Source organism: Rhopalosiphum padi, chromosome 2 (genome assembly GCF_020882245.1).
Source record: "Rhopalosiphum padi isolate XX-2018 chromosome 2, ASM2088224v1, whole genome shotgun sequence".
Classification (NCBI taxonomy): Eukaryota; Metazoa; Arthropoda; class Insecta; order Hemiptera; family Aphididae; genus Rhopalosiphum; species Rhopalosiphum padi.
In genome coordinates this window covers 65,450,476-65,472,885 of record NC_083598.1, presented here as the reverse complement: position 1 = coordinate 65,472,885, position 22,410 = coordinate 65,450,476, and the positions used below count along the sequence as shown (strand labels likewise).

General features: G+C 30.3%; 3 protein-coding genes and 1 non-coding gene across 6 annotated transcripts; 2 read left to right on the top strand and 2 right to left on the bottom strand.

The window, feature by feature from the left end:
- Positions 1 to 5,223: 5,223 nt before the first annotated feature.
- Positions 5,224 to 9,464, bottom strand: LOC132922228 (uncharacterized). Its single transcript, XM_060985633.1, has 3 exons — positions 9,178 to 9,464; positions 7,502 to 7,764; positions 5,224 to 7,417 (listed from the first exon to the last, which is right to left on the bottom strand). The coding sequence occupies exons 1-3, from the start codon at positions 9,207 to 9,209 to the stop codon at positions 5,604 to 5,606; spliced, it is 2,109 nt and encodes a 702-aa protein (XP_060841616.1). The 5' UTR covers positions 9,210 to 9,464; the 3' UTR covers positions 5,224 to 5,603.
- A 3,336-nt stretch (positions 9,465 to 12,800) lies between these two features.
- Trnal-caa (transfer RNA leucine (anticodon CAA)) lies at positions 12,801 to 12,921 on the bottom strand. The gene is made up of 2 exons: positions 12,884 to 12,921; positions 12,801 to 12,846 (listed from the first exon to the last, which is right to left on the bottom strand). It is a non-coding gene; the product is annotated as a tRNA-Leu (tRNA).
- Positions 12,922 to 16,002: 3,081 nt separating this feature from the next.
- On the top strand, positions 16,003 to 16,882 carry LOC132919037 (replication initiator 1-like). Its single transcript, XM_060980390.1, has one exon. It carries the CDS (start codon positions 16,003 to 16,005, stop codon positions 16,729 to 16,731), a length of 729 nt encoding a protein of 242 aa, XP_060836373.1. The 3' UTR covers positions 16,732 to 16,882.
- Positions 16,883 to 17,799: 917 nt separating this feature from the next.
- LOC132922097 (putative carboxypeptidase RC0549) lies at positions 17,800 to 19,908 on the top strand. Of its 3 annotated transcripts, none has more exons than XM_060985433.1 (3): positions 17,800 to 17,818; positions 18,480 to 18,558; positions 18,688 to 19,908. In XM_060985433.1, exon 3 carries the CDS (start codon positions 18,688 to 18,690, stop codon positions 19,723 to 19,725), a length of 1,038 nt encoding a protein of 345 aa, XP_060841416.1. In that variant the 5' UTR covers positions 17,800 to 17,818; positions 18,480 to 18,558; the 3' UTR covers positions 19,726 to 19,908. The 3 variants fall into 3 exon arrangements, with proteins under 3 accessions (XP_060841416.1, XP_060841415.1, XP_060841414.1); XM_060985432.1 differs by having other exon boundaries at positions 17,812 to 17,942; XM_060985431.1 differs by lacking the exon at positions 17,800 to 17,818 and adding an exon at positions 17,832 to 18,112.
- Positions 19,909 to 22,410: the final 2,502 nt, after the last annotated feature.

The following is a 22,410-nucleotide window of genomic DNA, read 5'->3' as shown; positions in this document are numbered from 1 at the left end:
AAAGCCGCGTTATGATCGTGTTAGGTAATAGACGGAAGTTAAATAGGTATAGGTAATTATTAACTAATGACTAATACACGTGATCTATTACTGATTAAATAGCCGCATCTCCGTTGTAAGTAGAGCTACTATTTAATTTGTACGTACAAAAATAAATATTAATAACTATTATGGTACGTGTCAGCCGTTCGATAAATTATATAATAACACCTTACAGTTCATAAGTTATAAATTATAACTTATAATATAATGGGAAAACAACATTCACTAATTCATGGTTTGTGGTGTTAGGAGACTGATCAGTGGTCATTGATTACGGTATTATTTATTATTCATAAGGTTATTTAGGTTATTATTCGATTTGGTTTTAAATGCATTAGTAAATCATAATCAAAATCCATCACTTACGTTTTAGACACTGGATACAGTGGAGTGGACACTAAAACAAATCAACACATTTGAAATAAAAACTTGGAAAATAAATTTGTATTGGTTTTATTTGATACAATTTTATAAATATATTTTTTTTGATTTTCCATGAATTCCTCATATCGAACTATAACCCTTCTGTCCTCTACAAAAATATTTGAAAGACTAATTCTAAAAAGAATTTTTTCCTTGCAACTACTCCAATAACGTACTCTTCCTAACACTCAATTTGATTTTCGTGCCTCTCATTATACAACACACTATAGTTGCATGGGTTAGTCGACTATACCTTGTTTACGGTAATTGGTCAAAATATCCAAGGACAAAATATTAGCCGTAACTAGGGTAAGGTGAGCGAGGCGCTTGTAAAATTTAATACAAATCTCTATTCTTCTACTCCAGTTGAAAGGTTATTTTCATTTTCTGGGTTCATTCATTGTCCTACTACAAGAAATTTGTCTGACCACAATTTTGAAAAAATTAGTTTTTCTTAAAAAAAATTAATTATACAATTCTTTTATTTAATTTTAAATTCAATTTCATGTTTTTAAATTATATATTTACCTATCATAATATTATATAAATACCATTGGCTCGTTTATAATTTAATGACTATAAGTCTTTAAATATTACTATTTAGTATTTTATATTATTATAACTATTAATATACCTATATGTTGTATGCACTTATTCCTCAGCACGGACACGGGGAAATCGCGTTTTCTCGTGTTCGAGGAGGTGTACAAAATTGTATTTTGGTTATACAAAATTGTACAAAATAAAGTACATAATACTGGATAATTTTTATATTCAGTTTCAAACATGGCAGTGCTGGGATAACGGAGCTGCCTGATGCTAGGGGGCGTAACAATATTAAATGATTAATTGATTATTGGCTTATTAACAATATAAGATTTTTACTGATCCGTATATATAATATTGAAAATTACATACTTCTGGCTAAAAATTGTATTTCTTGTTTTGATTGTAACTTAATTACTAATTTTCAGTTATTTCCTACTCTTATTATGAAATATTAAAAACTGCGAGTGTGTGACAGAATAAAAAATGGCTCAATACAACTCTGCAAAATATTCATATGTACCTACCCATTTTTCCGAAAACAAGTACATTACACTTTACTTTCTAGTTTGTTTCTAATAAAATTAGATCAAATGCTCAAATAATATGAAATAATGTATAGTTAAAACTTAAAATATAAAATAATTTTCAAGCATATTGACAAACCAAATAAAATTCTATAAGTTGAGCTTTTAATTTTTGTTGATATATTATATACATATTAATTACATTATATATAATATTAACAAAACTCGTCAAGCTCAGACAGCTCAGCTCATAGATCGACGTGCTGTATAGGTACATACACACACCTACGATAAAGGTAAAATGTAATAATATATAATAAATAATAATAATTGTATTCAACCTGGAAATTTCAAGAGATGCCATGCTATAATATTACGTATCTTATCGTTTACAATATCGACAAGACGGCGACAAGTGTGAGACGTGAGTGACTATTTATTTTATCGGAATATTTAATTATTATTTATTAGATTTTGTAATATTGTACCTTTATGGCCATACGGACTATAATAAGCTGTGGCTCAATGGCTGTACGCCTGTACCTATACTACATTACTATAATATCAATAATAGTATCTGGTTTTCAAACTAAAACAATGTAATTATTTTTTTAGAAAATTATTTAATATTTTATTTTATTGTGTTTATACTGTATTTATAAAAACAAATTATTTTACATTTTATTTTATACCTATTATTTGATTATTTGACTAATATGTGTGCAGTATATTTTGTGATATTATTACTATTAACGTAATTTATATTTTATTAGAAAGTAAAGTGTAATGTACTTATTTTCGAAAAAACGGATACATTTGGATATTTTGACCTAGATTCCTTTTACACTTGAATAAAAAAAATACTGTTCCTGTGTGCTCCTTGGCGTGTCAGTGTATCACAAATTCAAAAGCATTTGACGGAGTCTGGCACGAAAGGCTACTGTATAAATTAAAAAATTTTCTTCCACCAACATATTACTTGCTGATATATCTCACCGGCCGTCACTTGGCACTTCCAAGTCAGGTTTGGTTTTTTATTTTCAAACATTGCAAATATTAATGCAGGAGTCTCTCGGGGTGGCATTTTTACACCAATACTATACAATATATATATATGTGTGTGATTGGGTTTGTGAGTGACAAGGCAATTATAATTTAAAGCGATACATGAAGACTCAATTTCTGCTTCCCAAAATCTTCAACAATAATACCTTAACTTAATGACAAACTACAATAAATTGCGAGTTAAAGTAAATCAATCAAAATCACTACACATTACCTTTACTTATTTACTCTTCGCCTTGCTCCCTGTCCTGAAGTTTTCTTAGCTGAATCCCTATCCCATCTTCTCAATTGGTTAATTACCTAGGGTAGTTATTGACCGATGCTTCACCTGGGAACTACATATAAGGGGAAAAAACTGGCCTTAAATGCACGTTTTCGGTTGCTTAAAATTATATTATCTAAATATCTAATAAAGTAATAAACATTTAAAATTAAATATCAAATTGCTCATTTGCAATAATTAAGCCAATGTGCTACGTGGTCTCAGTGGCGTACTTAGGGACAGGCTATGAGGCTAGACTCTAGAGCCCTAGGGCAGCTTTTTTGGAGAGGTGGCTTATTTTTGAAATCAAGAGATAGGTACTTGGAAAAATTATTTTAATATATTTTATAAATTAAAATATGTTTTGATTATTGATACATGTGACAAGTCGTTTAACAGGTTCATGTGAATGTGTTTTCTAAAAATATAACTGCTATTTCCTATTGCCACTAAATTGCTACCCGTGTCTAATCTTCTGAACCACTGTAACAGAAAGTCATTGTATATTTTTAGCAACAATTTATAATGTTATGTTCAATAAACGTATAACTTTTAATTATTTTAAATTCATTTTAACGTTGACAACGAACACGAGTAGTGTAAAACTGGATATCTTAACATTCTAAGCCAAGCCAAGTCAAGCCGATTAGGTATAACTAATCATTATTTTATTTAAGCTTCTAGCAAGCTAATTTATAATTTATAAACAGTTTTATAAATATTCTACAGCGCTTACGTATTATAAATATTGTAAATTGCTTAAATTAATCTTTTTGATTTGTATATTCTTGTATTATTTATATCTACATAAACATATTCTAGTGTTTAATATGTTATTTTGTTTTTACTTTTGGTCCAATTTTGTTAATAAATTAAGGTTTATAGTACATTAATTTTATATTTATATTTTTTATTTTATTATATTTAATTTTATTTGTTTTTAAAAATATTTGTAACACTTAAAAAAAGGTAATGATTTAATAAATTTAAAGGTTTTTTTATATGATTTTGCTATTGATATTATTTATGTTTATAGTATGATTATATATGTTGATTTTTTACTTTCCATTGTTATGGAACTGACAACTGTACAAGAATCGTATTGACAAGTAAAGAAAACTATTAGGCCTGCAGAAATACGTATTTTTTTAAATTTGTTTGTTTTAAAGATTTAATATAAATTATTTTAATAAAAATGTGCATACAAAAATGTATCATGAAAGGACGAAAGGTTCAGACCAAATATTGTTGATTCCTTGGTACCTACCACGAGGTAAGGATAGGAGCGCCAGAATAATTTAGCCTATGGGCTCCAAAAAGCTAAATACGCCACATGATGTGGACACATAGCCTCCAACGGCTCCAACTCTGGGGCAATGCCAAAATATCCAATCTCAACAAAGTTCAAACCGTTCAAAACAAAATCCATTATCAACGCCCCTCCTTGTATTTCTAATTTTACTCTTCACTCTGATAGTCTAACTTGAAAATTAAAATCATTCATGAAGAAACTAAAACGTATTAGACAAACGATTTTTCAAAAGACTCCCTTCTCATCCTAACCCATTTATATCCACTCACAAGAATCCTAGAAACAGTAAAAACCCACTATGTCTAAAAAAAAAAATTTGTGTAGAGATATTTTTAATTATTAACAATAATAACCAATATTAACGAAAGGAAGAAAAAAAATTAAAAAAATTAATATTTAATATATATATGAGCATAAAAAAGTGCGATCACTGGATGGCTCTTCCTCCCCCTATTTCATGTATTAATTGCTTGTAGCACATATTCTTATGGTATTCGGAAAAAAAAACTAACAAAGCAACAACATTCATTGGAAAAAAAGCCTCATTATATAGGAAAAAAATTCTATTTATAAAATATTATGAATAAATATTATAATTAAAAAATTTTATTATATCCTTAGATATAGATTGTATTTCTTAAAACAAAATTTTCTGTGAACAATTTAAAAAGTTTTATGTAGTCCATAAACTTGAGGATCATCAGTCCTCTAATTTTCTAAAAAAAAGTAATTGTTTTATTTAATTTTCTCATTACTTCATTAGTATTACTAGAGTAATAACTGATAACCATAAAATATTTTTGAAAAAATATCATCCATTACCTACTATTTAACAAAGTTCTCTTGGAATATTGTTTTTTTAAATTAAAAAAAAAAAAATACACCAGTATTTTGTATGGAGTTGAATGTAAATATTTAATAGATTTTGATTAGAATAGACTTAATAGATAAGACTGCATTTTATAGTTAAAAAAAAAGTTTTTATATCATTTATTTTTTCAGTTTAACAGGTTATATTATCGAACAACATTTTTAAAGAATCTTAATTTAAAAAAAGCAATTATATTCATATGTCATAATACTACAAGTCTTTGGTTTATATTTTATTTATCTAAATCATTTTCCTATAAAATAAATTACATAATAATGAGATTACTTTAATACATAATATTTAGTTTAGTTATGCATAATTTATTAATAAAAAATGGTATTATAAATAGAAATTAAAATCCTAGGTTTATGTTACAACAATAAATGATAATTAGACATTTAAAGATATAAATTACAAAGGAAATAGGAAACACATAAATATTTAAAAATAGCTTAAAACAAACAATGAAAATAAGTTGTATTATCACTATTATACTATAGATAATTTTATAAAATCAATGACAAAGCTTAAAAATATTGAGAAATGTTCTAGAAATTAATCATCATACCAATCGTCAGTGTTTTTTGCTTTAACAACACTGTTTTCTACTCTACTTAATGTTACACTGATTCTTCTAAGTATTTCTTCATCATTGACAAAGTCTATATTGCCAAGAATTCGTTTTAATTTTAATAAAATATTTGTTTTTATGTCTTCAACATCTAGTTTTTCTTCTTTTAATTGTTCGTCAATATCAATTAGTGACTTTTTGTTAAAGATGCCTAACATATGTACATGTTCACATATAGTAATTTCTCCTCGTCTGCACGAACATTCATAAATATGGGCACAAATATTATAACATGCTTCACACTTGACTGTGCAATCTATTATTTTACAAAACTTTCTAGTAACTGTCACATAGCCATCATTTGTACCATCTTCTAGTGTAACCCGCCATTTATTATTAGAGAGGGGGAAAATAAGTTTAGATGGATAACACATTGCATTTTTGTGATTGTTGGAAATTTTAATATTAATTTCTTCAATTTTAGTTTTTCTATTTTTCTGAATTTCTAAGAGAGCTGTAAAGAAAATGTGCATATTTTTTGACAAGTTCGGAGTAAAATGTTTTTTATTTTCACATAGTACTATCATTTGGTTATAAACAGTGTTAATGTTAATCATTTGTTTTAAGTTAAGAGATTCTTTTAAATAACAGAAAGCCCACATATCTGCTCTGCTAGCAAACATCTGATCAAAAAAAGTTCCAAATACTTTAGTTTCATTGTTCATCTTAAGGTTATTATTAGTATAATTTATAATTTCTTGTTTAATACTTTCATCAGGTGCATTAAAAAATGAGCATATTTTATCATAAATTTCATGTTGTAAATCTTGATTTTCGATTTCAGTTTGAAGCTTTTCTATTATTTGATTATCAATATATCTTTGGTTAATAACATGCCTAACTGGTGACATAATTGAACACCAACTTTCATATAAGTCATAGTTGTCATCAGTGATTAATGCTTTAGCATAAATACAGCCCATTTTATTGAAAATTATATTTAAAAAAAATGATTGATAAATTTTACTATCATTACACATCATGAAACATACTGGTAACATCACATTAAATTCATCACACACATATAGCACAGTCAAATATAATTGAGCACGGACCATACTCATTTCAGTCACCATGAATATTCCGTCCGTTCCAAATTTATTTATCCAATTGTGTTGATTTCGAGTCATAAATATTAACATAACATCATTAGGTTCAAAGTTTTCACATGCTACATTATAAGGTTTATAAAACAATATAGGATTATCAGGAGTACGTTGTAATTTTAAAATCCATCTATCTGTACTGAGATCATTGATTGTCCTATGTTTAATAAATTCTGGATGCCTAATTCCCAGTTTACGTTCAATATTCTTAATATCTTTTCTATTTAGCATATGAACACGTCCCAACGTATCTGATGCCTTGGCGCGAGCCGCATTTATGACAAAGTCTGGATGATCACCCCGTTGAATTAACTCAGTAATTTCTTCTCGTTCTCGTTTAGTCATTCTCAAGTGTTCAGTTGATATGTCATGACCATAATGTGTAGCACACAATAATATTTCAACAGAGCCATCTTTGTTTTGGACTTCTTTAATTGATGCTGTACATAACCCTTTTACTTTAATAGGAGTACTTCGCTTTCGCACTCCTTTAGACTTACTAGTGAAATATGTAGACCGATTACAGTAGTAATAAGAAAGTTTTTTACCATCCTGAAGTGTCTTGCAACCAGTAACACGGACGTAGCGACTATTATTTTCTTGTTCAAAGTCTTCTTTCCATGTTAGAAATTCTGAAAATGTTTTAATTGTTAGATAAATAAATCCCAATTCATAATAATAGATTATAAGTTGATATTTATAATATAATGTATTACCATCTTCTGAAGTGAATTTTAAACTGCGTATGTCAAAATCAATACAATGATCAAATTTTAAATGACTAATAAAGAGCTGTTTATTGTAAAATTTACATTTGCATCCTTTTTCCATGCATTGTAAATCAGTGCTTTTTCTAGGCCTTTTTGCTATAAAACCTGGTACAGTTTTATTTCCATTGTGCATAGAATCAAGATGGTTTTTTAGACTGGTTTTATTGCGAAACAAAAATCCACAAAGAGCACATTCCACAGTAGGATACCTAGAAAACATTAAAATAATAATGTAAATTTGTATACAATTATAATTATTTTATTGCTGGCTAATTTATTTTAATCACTTAACTAAGATCCTATAATTTAATAAATGTTGATTAAAATTTTAAACTCAATAATGTACCTACATTACACAAATTATTATTTATTTTATTGTATAATATTACTGAATTAAATAAACATAAACTTTCAATCAACTATTTGTTAACTCCAAGACAAATTACAATAAAAAATTTCAATGTTAAAATAGTTAAATTATATATAATTACTTACAACATTGTTAAAAAGCAATAATTGTTACAAGAGAAATATGAAATAAGTAGTTAGTTTATTGTGACATGGTAATGATTTTAAAATGGCCTTAAAACACTTTAGCGTCAATAATTAAAACTAAAATTATGCACCTGATTTGTATTTAAAATAAAATGTTATTATAGTAAAACATAATAGTTAAAACATAAGATTTTACACTTCATTTATTTTTATTTCAATGATATAATGCAAGCTTAGCCTTATCCTAATTTACAATTGTTATATTTAAATTACATTAAAATAACCATATTTAAAACAATAATTATGTGAACATAATAACAATAAAAAATATCTAATAACATTTAACTAATAAGATGCAGTAAAGCTTTAAAATACATAAACACTTACAAAATCAAAAAGGAATCTTAATTGTCAATAGAAATATATTGCAGCGACTCATTTAAATTATAACCTGTCGAGGAAGTAGGAAGAGAAAAGGGAACCATATGTCATACTATCCCATATAGGAAGGGATTTGTATTAGTAAGAAGGTTAAACTGAGTGGTTTAACTGAGACACTAAGGTTAATAATACTTTTATATTAAAAGTAACCTTTTAAAGACATCTAAGGAACTAAAAAAAAGAAAATTTAACTAATGATAATAGTAAAATTCTGCTTTACATGTTAAAATATACAAATAGCAACTAATTGTAAGTAAACACAATTTGACAGAAACTAGTTCATAAATATCAAGTATTTAAGTTAAAAAGTTGAAACTTTAAACATTTAAATAGGTAATAATGTACACTTAAATTCTAATAATACATTTAATTCGTTTATTAGACAGAATTCATTTAAATTCAGTATACTTTAAAACTATAATTTTAATCAAACTAAAAAAAAAATTAAAATGTAAATGATTGCTAATGTAATAAAATAATAAATAATGCTTATGTTAATTGAACCCAAATATTTTAACTCAATTATTATGTACCTAACAAGTCAACAATATTTGACAATACTTGTACTATTATAAAATCAATATTAGGACATAACATAGGAAAATCCGAAAATGTGATTATATTTAGCACTTTGCAGTCAAAAGATGAACTAATAACTACTAAGGTTATTTTTTCTATCAACTTACTTTTTAATGTTTTCATAATCAATGTTCACCATGATGACAATAACAATGAAAATCAAGTTTTAATAATTTTTGTTTGGCATAATGTTTATCCTAATCATCCATATTAGAACCGAGAAATCACAGTCATTAACTAAACGACCGATATTTTTGAAGTCTTCTATCAATCAACCGTAACATGGAATTATTAAACACATCAAACAATTGAAATTTGCAATTAGAAGTTTGCACTTTACAATTTTGTACTCAATTTTATGTTTTTGCAGTTTCATCAACTTTCAAGACTGAAAAAAGTAAACATAAACAAACAACAATTTTGTTATCAACTAAAAACTAATAATAAATAACGACCAGAATGATAACACCGTGAAGACTAAGAGATAACGCGATAATAGCACCAAGCACCACAATAAAATTGAATAATATTTAATAATATTCAAATATAATCATATATATTCATAATATTATGAGGAATATATATTTAAAATTAAAATGTTTTAAAATATTTGGTTTTAGAATATAAATGTTGAATGTATAATACAGTAGTGATTAATGTAAAGCTGGGATTTAAATATGCGTTATAAAATAGTGATGCACATACTCAATACACGTTTAATTTAGAAATTAATAATAATATATAATTAAATTGTCAATTTGAATACCTAAATCAATAAAAATAGTATAAGTAAATTACCTAAAACATGTCACTGCTATTAACATTTTTTCAGTATTTTGGGGATTTCCCCAATATATTTTCCTATATATATCAATACATATATTGATTTCATATTTATTTATAGTCTACAGATCACTAAACGCTTAGGGACAAGGGTACTGAGTACTTACATACATTTTCATACAATTTTGTATGTGAGCGATAAGGGTTAAATAATTTGAATTTTTTATTATAAAATGTAAAATGGAACAGTCAAAATACGATATCCATCCTAAGGCACACACAGACTCAGAAGTTATGATGGTGCATTGGTGCACATTGAATTCCTTTGAATAAACTGTCATATTTCAATAATTATTCTACTCTTGTACTGTTAATATTGTGACTAAACGAGTTTTTTCAATAATATGTTTTTGTATCAACCTTAGTAGGTACTTTACGTAATATAGTTACATGTAACTTATACATGTATTATGTATATGTTACGGCTAAAGTCCGAAACATGGTTAAAGTGCACATTATCCGGATAATGTGCACATAATCCACAATAGTTCGATAAAGTAAACACTTAACATTTAGAATCATAGTTTCGTACATTAACCGGCTATTTTGTATATTATCCATTGATTGATGGATGAAGTAACTGGGTAGAAAAAATGTACAAAAAAATATATTATTATATAATTATATTTTCAATTTATTATTTAACTAATTGTAAAACATGAAATTACTTATGGTGCTATTTTTACGATGAGAAAACCATACAAAGATAATATGGAACTATATAGATAGTAGATACTACCATTTATCTTGCGATCATTAAATTTTATCGTAATCGCTTGATGTTACCTATATGAGTACCTATAACATAAATTTAAATTTTGTTGTGTTCGGAGTAAAACGTGAATAAAATGAGTTCATAAGACGATTTTTACGTGTGTTTTAATAAGTTAACTGCGGAAAAAAAACAGAATTCGATTTATTTATCACAAAAAAACTATTCTGAAATAATATTAGAAATTAAAAACGCGAAATCAAAAAAAAAAAAAAACAAGCACAGATTACCGACGTTTAAAAAGATATGATGTAATAACTATTGACGGAGAAGACAAATTGATTTATCCTATAGACGGTGGTGATTCAACAATCTATTACTATGTTCAAAACGAAAGTTTGTACGATATTCTTCATGAAATCCATTGTAATATAGGGCACGGGGGAAACACAGAATGATTGGCGAGACAAAGAAAAAATATAAAAATATCACACAAGAAATTATATTAATGTATTTAAAGTATTGTGAACCTTGCCAAATGAAGCAAAAATGTAAAAAAAAAAGGTCTGGTTACTAAACCAACTTTTCAGAGTATGGTTAAGTCCCAAAGAGACCTTAGTATAAAAGCATTAAAACATCAAGCTGAAAAAATGAAGTTTAGATCAATTAATAAGTTTCCACCTGCCAGCATCGGTGATACGGTTCGAGTCCAGACGTGAATAGAGGTAGAGGAGATCCGCAAAATATTTTGTTTGCAGTAATATCAATAAAAGACGGAGAATATTATGAACTAGGTAATAAAGATGGAACGATAGAACAACATTACACTAGGTCTCAATTTGATGTTTGTCCTGAGCCATTAATTACAGTTGACGAGGTGTCAAATACAAAAAAATCTTTAAGAGAAATCGCAAAAATTATGTCATTGTTAGGTGGTTAGGGTTATCAACGTTGTGCATAGTGCATGTAAATCAAATTGCAAAACAAATAAATGTAAATGCAAAGCATCTGGCATTTTATGCAATTCTAAATGTCATCAAAGTTTACCATGTTTAAATAAATAATGAAAATAATGTTATCTAATAAATAGAAATAAAGTTAATATTGCATCAAATGTAGTTTAATATTTAATTGTTAACTTATATTAATCAATTTTATTGAAATAAAATATATATTATGAACTTATTAATAATATTTTACATTAGCCATAATACGATGGCTAAAGTTACTTTAGCCGGGTAATGTATACATAATCCATTTCCTAATAGTTTTTATTCACGGCTAAAGTCCAAAATTGGATAATATGTAGGTACATTATCCGGATAATGTGCACATTAGCTTAATTCGGACTTTAGCCGTAACATATACATAACGTATATTAATATCCCGGATAATTGATAGGTACATAAATATCAATAAAAATATTTAATAATATAAATATTAATTATTTAAAATTGTTATTATTTTTATATCGGTATGTATTTATATTAGCAAAAAATGCAAGTATACGACATACGTTAAATATATGCTTAGTATACCAGTATATATAAATGCTATATCTTATGTATATGCTATATGTGACAAATTACAATAATTTTACTAAACTATTAATGAGTATTAAGTATATGTAAGTAGCAAGTATAAACAATAATTATTGTTTCAGTTTGTTAAAATATCTACCTTCTAGTGAGTAGTGGCATAGAAATAAATGTTATGGACTATAATGGTGGCAAATTTTCAAGATTGATTTAGAATTCCTTGGCAGGGTGGAGCAAGACACATTCCTTTAGATTCTACAGTGCCATTACTTCTCTTCCCGGCTACTCTTTATTTTGTTGCGCTGGGGTTTTGAACAACCATATTAATGTTTCCGTTGGTTACATTTTTTCTCTATTACACTTACTGTACTGTCTGCAACTACAGAGTGGTTACAAAATTTGTCTATGTTTGGATATTGGCATCAGCATCATTAGTGTTAACTGTATTGTTGATAATAATTTTTTTTATCGCTATAATTTATTTGTTACTTTTTTTCATAACAGTATATATTTTTAAAGTACTTAGATATTTGCATAATTTTATGTAGTATATATTCAAGTACATATAAATTAAAAATATATAATATTACTAATATTTATGATAATAATATGTGATTCTTAAAAAATGCAAAAAATTTGTCAGAAGTGGGATTCGAACCCACGCCCTCAGATGAGGACCAGAACGCTCAAATCAAGCCTACAGTATAGGCCAAGGTTAACCTTGAGTCTGGCGCCTTAGACCGCTCGGCCATCCTGACATGTTAATTGATTCCTGAATCTGAACTATCTGTATGTGGACATTTGTATAGTAATACATTTCATTATTATTAATTATTTTTCGTTTAAATTTATTATTTATAAAACGTTATGGTAATAATATATACATATTGATTAAATATGTTTAATTACATATTTATCAAAAAGGCACTTTTTAAAACTTTTACTACTTAAAAAAGAAAAAGAAAATTAACTTTTAATTTAAACTTCTATAGTAATTGAATATTTTAACTTGCAGTTGAAAACATTAGTTAACTTTTCCAGCTTTTATAATACAATACCCAGTAAAAAACCTTCAAACATTTTCAATTATTGTTAAAAAAATAAGATTGTACCTATGTAGTATGTATGTAGTATGTACACTATTATAAATTCAACTTTCATATTATTACTATATTATTACATCGTTCGATTTCAATACACCAATGTTTATTAAATTCGACTTAAGTTCTTGAATCAGTTGAATCCATATTGATATTATTATTATATAAGTTACCTACGTGGCTACGTGAATGCATACTGCATAAAAATAATGATTGAGTTTAATTTGTCTGATGTTTACTTGGTTAGTATTACCTATATTCTATATGACTATATTTACTTTATAGTTTATTAGCTCTTAAATAACTAATGGCAAAACAACTGGCGCTTCGATCTGGATAATTATTTTAATCGTTAAAAAATGTAAAATAATTATTAGCACGCGTGGGACGTGTACCATATACCACACATTTTTTATCTACAGCAAATCGTGCAAGGTCGCAAATATAGATATAGTTTTGAGGATAATATTATTAACAACACAAATATTACCTTCGTGGCTTTGTATTATCCATATCTGAGCTCTGGACAATAATAATAATAATACAATACCTACCAACTGTTCCAATGCAGAACTGTCGGTATAAAAGCCTAACGGTAATATAACATAACATACCTAAAATATCACGTCCTACATCGCTCATCATTCATCAACGTATCTAGCATAATAGCATCACATCTTATATTGTACATTATATATTTATCAGTTGTTGGCATAAATCAAACATAAACTTCTGTTCACAGACAGTTATAGTGACGTAAATTATTCGTAAAAATGAACTTTATTGTCGGCGTATCAGTGTTTTTATTGGCAGCTGTTCCAGCATTACAGGTAACCACCTATAACCAGCGGATTTAAACAGTTATAACAAAAAAATATTAACTCTCTACACGCCGTCATTACCTATGTTTTACTAGCTAATATAATTGCATTGTTATCGTTAGCTAGGTCGTGGCGAACTTTCGTTGTGGGCATGATTATGATGGTCCTGCGCCGCTTCCAACTCACCCGAGCCACTTTGGTCACGATCCTGCAGCTGAATTTGCAGTCCGTATCCTAGAGCCTTTCACCTCGACTTTCACGCAACACAATCATATTAAAGGCCCGTACAATTTGCTACAGCTATTGCCTTTTCCTGCGACGCCGTTGAATATCGCACAACCGTTAACTACACTACAGCCGACCCTTACTCGTCCCTCTCTACTAGGACCTCTGTTTTCACTGTTTTAATAGATAAATAAATAAAATTATCGAAAATACAATAAAACTATCATTCTTACCGTTAGTCTAGTTTCTAAAGATTCTGCAAGTTTGAAGAAACTGCCAACAGATATTATTGAATGTAAATAGTAAATCTATATTTTATAAGTTTACAATTTTAGTTTAATGCTAAAATTATTATTTTTTTTTTTATGAATAGATAATATATAAACACTGGCTATATATCATAAACGTACTTGCATAACATTATTAAATATTCGTTGTTATGCACAACGTCATCATCTTGTTGGCAATACTTATACACATTTAAAACAACTTATAAAACAATTATCTTGCGTGCACGTTTAATTTTTTTTTGTATTCTTCAATTTTGATTTGTAATTTAAATTATTCAATTTGCAACACGTTCTTAAACTTGAGAATATCGTCGTGATAGAAAATAGAAATGAACTATTCAGATATAGTAATTATACTCTACAATATTAAATAATTAAAATTTTATAATAATATACAGTATTAGGTATGTTTATTATATTTTAATTTTTAATACGAGTACGACATACGTTTATGTGCAAATATTGTACATGCTTTGATACAAAATAAAAATAATGTTATAAATTTATACTTTATAATGCGATAATTTGAACATTCTCAAGTTCACTATATACAATTATACATTAAATAAAGTTTCTCTGTGTCTGTAGGTATATTATAAACACTAGTATTTTAGTTTGGTAATACACTAATACTTATATAATAATAAAATATATTATGTAGTATTTTGAAAATGCCAGGCAAAATGTCTCTTTATATTTAGTAGTAAATTACTATACATATCATATAAACTGTATTTTGAAATGACACGCACTGTCGCACGCTGATATTTTACATTTTTCTCTAATAAAATAAGGCCATTCACCCATTCAGATAATCATATTTCCTATAGATAAATACAATTTAATAGTTCTGAAATTGATACATAGGTAATCCTATACCCGAGGATATGCACCGATGAAACTTGAAACCAATTTTTTAAATTAAAAAAGAGGGACTCAGATGGTCCCACTCGATGGTAAAATAAAATAAAATAGGTATTATAATTGGATACATGTTAAGACTTGTATTTCACGTTTAGTCAAAATGTCCTTAAAAATAACCAAAATAACCTACTGTATTAAAAATATGTGCATCTTAAACTCCGTTAAATGTAAACATATATTACATTATAACATATGTTTATATTATATTATAGCGGAGTTTAAGATAGGATAAATAATCCACTGCGGCATTATTTAATTTGTCAAGCAGAACACCGTAAAGGAATACAGCCAATACAGGATCAACTAGTTACTAGTATATACAGACATGTAACAATAGAATATCGTACGCAGTATTGAAAAAATCTATTACAAACTTACAGAAAAAATATATAAATAAATTTGATACATAAAATAAAAAATAAAAAATGTAACATATTGTAATATATTGTTATGATTTTCGTTGACGGCCGCAGATGGACATGCTGTACTCACGTCCCATGCCGGTGGCCGATCACTTTATGGCGTCCTGGTCCGACGCCGGCGGACAAACGGCCGGCGCAGACCTGGGCGAAGTGTGCGAAACGTGCTACGCCCATTGCGCCGGCGGCAAGACGGAACTGTGGCGGCACGCCCGAGACCAGCACGGTGCCGACCCGGACCTGTCGTGTCACGTGCCCGGCTGTGGCCGACGGTTTTTCGCTGCGGCCATGTGCGCCGACCACAGCGCGCATCACCGCGACGGCGGCTATCAGCGATCCGACGACGACGACGACGACCAGCACCACCACGTCGCAGGCCCAAGTGGCCTGCCGCCGTTGACGTGCGAACTGTGTGGCCGACTGTCCGTTAACCGGTCGGCGTACTACAAGCACGTAAGCGTGGCGCATCCCGAGGCCCGGGCCGCCATGTGCGGTGTGTGTCACTCGTACAAGGGTGACGTGTGGTCGCTCATCGATCACGTGCGGAGCCGGCACGTCCTCGAGCTCGACACTGCAGAAACGACCGCGGTCGGCAATGGATCCGACACGAAGCGGGTCCGCAGACGGAGTATACGGTGCACCGTGTGCGGCAAGCGGTACGGCAACAACCGCAACATGCTCGCTCACAGGCGGGTGCACGGCCTCGCCGACGATCTTGTTCCGACGCACCCGCCGCCGCAGTGGTCCGGTACACCCACAGCGACGTGCAGTAGTTCGGTGCACGCGTAACCATCATATTAATATTATTATATTATGCAGTATTCCGGCACATCGCCAGCTGCAGTATTCGTCGTCCGCCGTAGTTGTCGGTGCACTGACGATTGACACTCAATATTTTTTGTTGCTACGGATATTCTGTATAAATTATCTATTGCAGCCTTTATCGCATATAAATATGTATAATGCCACGTCCACGCGGTCGTTGCCACAGAGTTTTGTTTGAAATATTGTTTCTATATGTCTGTACATTTCTGGGTATTTAATATACTATACATTATATACTACTTATATTATGAGTTCATGTTATGGTACTCGAGTTTTGTATACATTCGCTAGCGTTGTATAATACTATATATACCTATATACATTATACATATATTAATTAGGTAGTATAGGTATATGTACATCATATTATAGTTATGATTGCATCGATCTAATGACAGACCCAGACTTCGCAATTAATTTCATCTCTTGTGATGAGATATACCTAGTACGAAAGAAAGATGATCTCATATAGAATTTATATAGAATGAGATTAGGCGAGGTGTGACTGACTAACATTTCTCTGCTGTATATTTATCTTTTTAAAAATCGTAACATTACATGTATTATTATACTTAAGTACATTGTAATAAGTTGTTGATAAATTGATTTATTGTAAACATAAATTGTTTTTTATTTTGGGTTTGCCTGGCCTCGCATTGTAATAACAGTAACAACATTCCTATCTTAAGAAACACACACTATTTTATATTAGTTATATAGTACATACAATATATTATATAGTGTTACTGACTAAAAAACTTTATACGTGTACTTTGACTCGCTGATAAGCGATTATCATTACATTATTTTTTTGGTGGAAAATAGTGACTTATGGGTTATGATAATGGGTTTATTTGTAATCGGTATGGGTATATTATGGTGTATATTTGATTATGGTGTATATTACACGGTTATGGTATACCGAAAAGACGATAACTAAAACTTCGATAAAACTTTACTATATAATACTGACAGCAGTGTGATTGAGGTTCACCGAAAAAACGATAACTAAAACGTCGATTATAAGTACCGCAGCAGTGTGGTTGCGATGGTAATAAATATTGAACAGTTGCGCTTCATTCGTTTCTCGTGTTAATTTAGTATTTACACAATAATATCATAATTATCATTTATCATATTTTCTGAATATAATATACTTGTGACTTATTTTCTGGGTATATATATATTAATATAAGAATATAACATATTATTTGTATTTTACTGGGGTCTGAACATGTGGTTCCCATCGACTGAGATTTAGCTGTGTCGTTTTTTTAATCACGTATTTGTTGCAATGAGCTGATCGTAGATTGAAGTATTGACATATTAATTGGACATTTTTATGGTATTAAGTATAACAAATAATTAAAATCTTGGTTTTTTTTTCAATCACATTACTAACAAACAAAATATTATTAAGACACGAAGGTGCAAGTGACGTGTAAAATTGTCTCACATTCATATATAATAAATGTTAATACTATCATAACCAACTGTCGCACAATATTAAAAAAAATAAATTGATTAAATTATTGAAATGAATACGATATTATATTGAAATTGACAATAGTTTAACGCATAGTTAAGGTCATATTTAATTTTCTCAATTGTTCACAATTGCAATAATTACAGACTGATTAATATAGATATAATTTTTTTTGTTCTGGGCGTTTGACGTGTACAAACAAATACTGTACCTACCTATTACATAGTGCATTAGAGGTACCTATATCGACATATCGTATATAACATATTGATCTTGAACTTGGATGCTGGTGAAATATTATACAGGTAGGTAGTATCGTGGTTACACTATATTCTTGTACGCATATTTGCAGCACCACTTGCGATTGAATTATGAATATAATATTATTATAAAATCAGCGCAACATTTTTTTTCGTATTATTTCATTGCTGTAGATGTCACTGTGCAAGACACGTAACATGAACGTTGCACCATCAGGAAATGTCGGCAGTGACGGCGACGGGACGACCGTGCGTGCGCGCGTGATCGCGCCGTCGTCCATGGGCAAACCGTCGGACTTCGAGGCGTTCAGGAGGTTCTTGCGGGACGCCGGCATGACGGCGCACGTCGACGACTCGATATACCGGGCCGGCGCCGACCCGTTCTACGCGAACACCGACCGGTTCCGTGCGGACGACCTGGTGGACGCGCTGACGGACGACAGCACGGTGGTGTGGTGCGCGCGCGGCGGCAAGGGCGCGTCCCGGCTGATACCGTACCTGGAAGCGTTGCCGGCGGACCGGAAGCAGAAGATCCGGGACGCCCGGAAAACGCTGGTCGGCTACAGCGACGCGACGGCGCTGCACGTGTACCTGCACACGGTGTACGGGTGGCGGACGGTGCACGGCCCCATGTTGGAAATGATCGCCGACCGCACGGTGGACGGCAGGTCGGTGGATGCGCTGGTGGCCCTGGTGACCGGCCGATCGGACCGGGTACGGTACGAGCTGCGGCCGGTCATTGCCGTTGGCCACCCGGACGGGCTGTCGCTTCGGGCCAGCGTGACGGGCGGCAACATGACGCTGGTCGAGAACTCGCTGGGCACGGCGTTCGGCTTCAGGGGCGACGGTAAGATCGTGTTCTTGGAAGACAGGCACGTCCGACCGTACTCGTTGGAACGGAGTCTCGACCACATGAAGCTTGCCGGCGTATTCCAAGGCGCCGTGGCCGTCGTATTCGGTTCGTTCAGCGGTATACCGTCGGACGAGCAGCCGTTGACCGCCTTGGTGTTCCAACGGTTCGCGGCGACCGTGCCGTTCCCAGTGTTCCGCGTCGACGGCATCGGTCACGGGTTCGTCAACAATCCGCTGCCGCTCAACACCAACGCCACAGTGGTTGGACCGACGCGATCTGACGACGCCACCGGAACACCGTCTTACACGCTGACCGTCGACAACGTCTACGACGCGGACGCGTTGACCCGCACCGCTTGACCAGTAACAGCAGGTGGAGCTATAACTGCAGCAGACGTCGCGAAACGTGTGACTCGAGTCGGATTTGAGAATAGAGGGCCGTACGGAAAGGTTTTTTTCACAAACAGCTACATTGAATTTGCTTATATTGATAAATTTAAATAAATTTCGTTTTAAATAAAAAATGCTCTTGGAAATAGGTAATATATTGAATTTGTATATAACCAACGATAGTAAAGTTATAAAGTGCTTTTTATCGACAACACCGAAGACAATAATTGGTTTGATTAACTAATACGAAATAAGTTTACGGACTTTTTCAAGTATTCATTATGTTTTATAAAGGAATCTCGCGCGTTTCCTCTATCCCTACAGCGTTTGCACCGCTAAGATTTTCTGGTATATTTTATTATATAATATGATAATTTTTTTTATTGGGTAATGTAATAATGTAATATTTAAAATTGCTTGTGATAATATAATGCAAAAATTACACGACGTTTTGGAAAGGCTATTGATAATTCATCATCGTGAGCTAATTTTGCCAATGTTTCTGATGTCATCATATTATATTATTATAACGAGTTATCAAAATTATCAAAATATTGCAGTATATCACCAATTACCCGCACTTATTGAGGTTGAAAGGCAAGTGGATAATCAAACAATTACTTAAATGTATCTACTATGTAACTAGGTGTTCAATAAGTTTGGACATTTTTTAATTACTTTAGGTATGCATAAAAGATAAAATCGCTGCTGTGCATTTATAATAGAAAATATATATTTTAATAACCTCATTATATAATTATATCATATTATATTATTATCGTTTATAAATTCCACTTAGTCTAATGACCGTTTCAAAACTCATTGAACACTTTATGTATATATTAATTGAGTCTAAACATTAGGTATATTTATAGTGTTTATACACACATAGTCATATTTATACATACAAATATATGTTTAAGTGCAATATTATATTTTAAAGTACATATTGTAATATTCTTAAAGACAATTAAAGTGTATTTAGAATTAGTACATTTTTAAAAAATGAATGAAAAAACATAATTTGTAGGTAAAGGGTAAAGTAACTGCATGTCTACAGAGGTGTAGCAATAAGATTATACATTCATTATTGCAATATAAGTATTTTATTAATTACTTAAACAAGTTAAACAATAAACATCCTCGCAAATAATGCACCTATTGGCTATTTTAACCGATTCCTGGCAGTTAGGTTTGTGTTGTCGTGATTTAATCTCTCTCTATGTTTGTTGATATCACTTAGTTATACTTATTATACCAAATGCATATAAGATATTGTGTGCATAAATAAAGGTCAAAAAAGGTTAATTATGAATATGATTATTTGTGAGTGATAGTTGATAATACGGGGAATGGTAAACAACTACAAAAAATAGTGTTAACTCCTACAAAAAATTAATACCGCTCGTACCTATTGCTAGCTGTAAAAAAATATCAGTCTTGCAATATATTAACACATAAAATAAAAATTGTTTGAAAAATATAATAAAACAATAGTCAAAATCATTTAAGCTTAAAATAAAAATTTTTTTGAAAAAAATAATAAAAAATTCAATAAAACAAAACTTAGTCATAATCATTTACGTATATTTTTATGGCATACTTTTGAGATAAACTCAAAACGTGAAATTTCTCCTCGTATATATTTGTTTTTTTGATTAAGTATGAATTGATATTTAGAAATTGTTTTTGTCTGTCTGTGACTAACTTTACTGCACAAACGGTGGAAGACGCAAATGATTCACTACAATAAACTCAAACAATACACTGCAGTTATACAGTTACGAGCGGACTACGATATCGGCAATAAACAGCAATTTGTTCGGAAATTTGCAATACAGACGAGATTATCATGTTTTATCGTTATTTGACAATATTCGATACCATATCGCTGATGCCTGATCTATTTAAAACATTTTGTACTGCAAGTGCCGATATGAACGTATAGTATAGTACTATAGTATATAATATGGATATAAGCCAACCTTCGAGAATCATCATACAGCGTATAAATATGCTCTATTCAAACGTTTGTTTGATAAATATATATTTATTATTTTCAAGTTATGATATTTTTGAGCTTTTTGAGCTTTTCAACTTCAAAATCGTGAATTTAAGTAATATTACCCTATTTTTTAAAGGGGAAAAATTTCTATTTAGGAGATTACAATATCTTTGATTTTCAGGTAAAAATTTTAAAAGGTTATTAGTGTAGGAGTTTACATTTGGCCGATAATACAGTGCGAACAAACAGCATTACTGTAAAGTGTAAATTATCAAAGTATGATGTTAAATCGCGATGTTTAATTTAATAGATATGTGCGCGTGATAGTTACACAGGCTTTTCACCTTTTGCTGCGAATTCACAATATTTGCTGGTCCTGATTTCATCAAACAAACAAAAATATTAAAATATTTACTTTAGGAGTATACCACATAAATAGGTAATATTATTTAATTAATATTTATAAAAACTCAACGCAAATTTAAATAATTTTTTGAGAATGTAATAATACGCAATATTTCTTATTTTCTGCACACTTAGTGTCTTAGTGGTTTAATTTGTAAAATGTATAATGTGGTATGTTATAAATATAAAATATAAATTATATTGTTTATACGACATTTTGAATAGTATACTTATATTATAATATT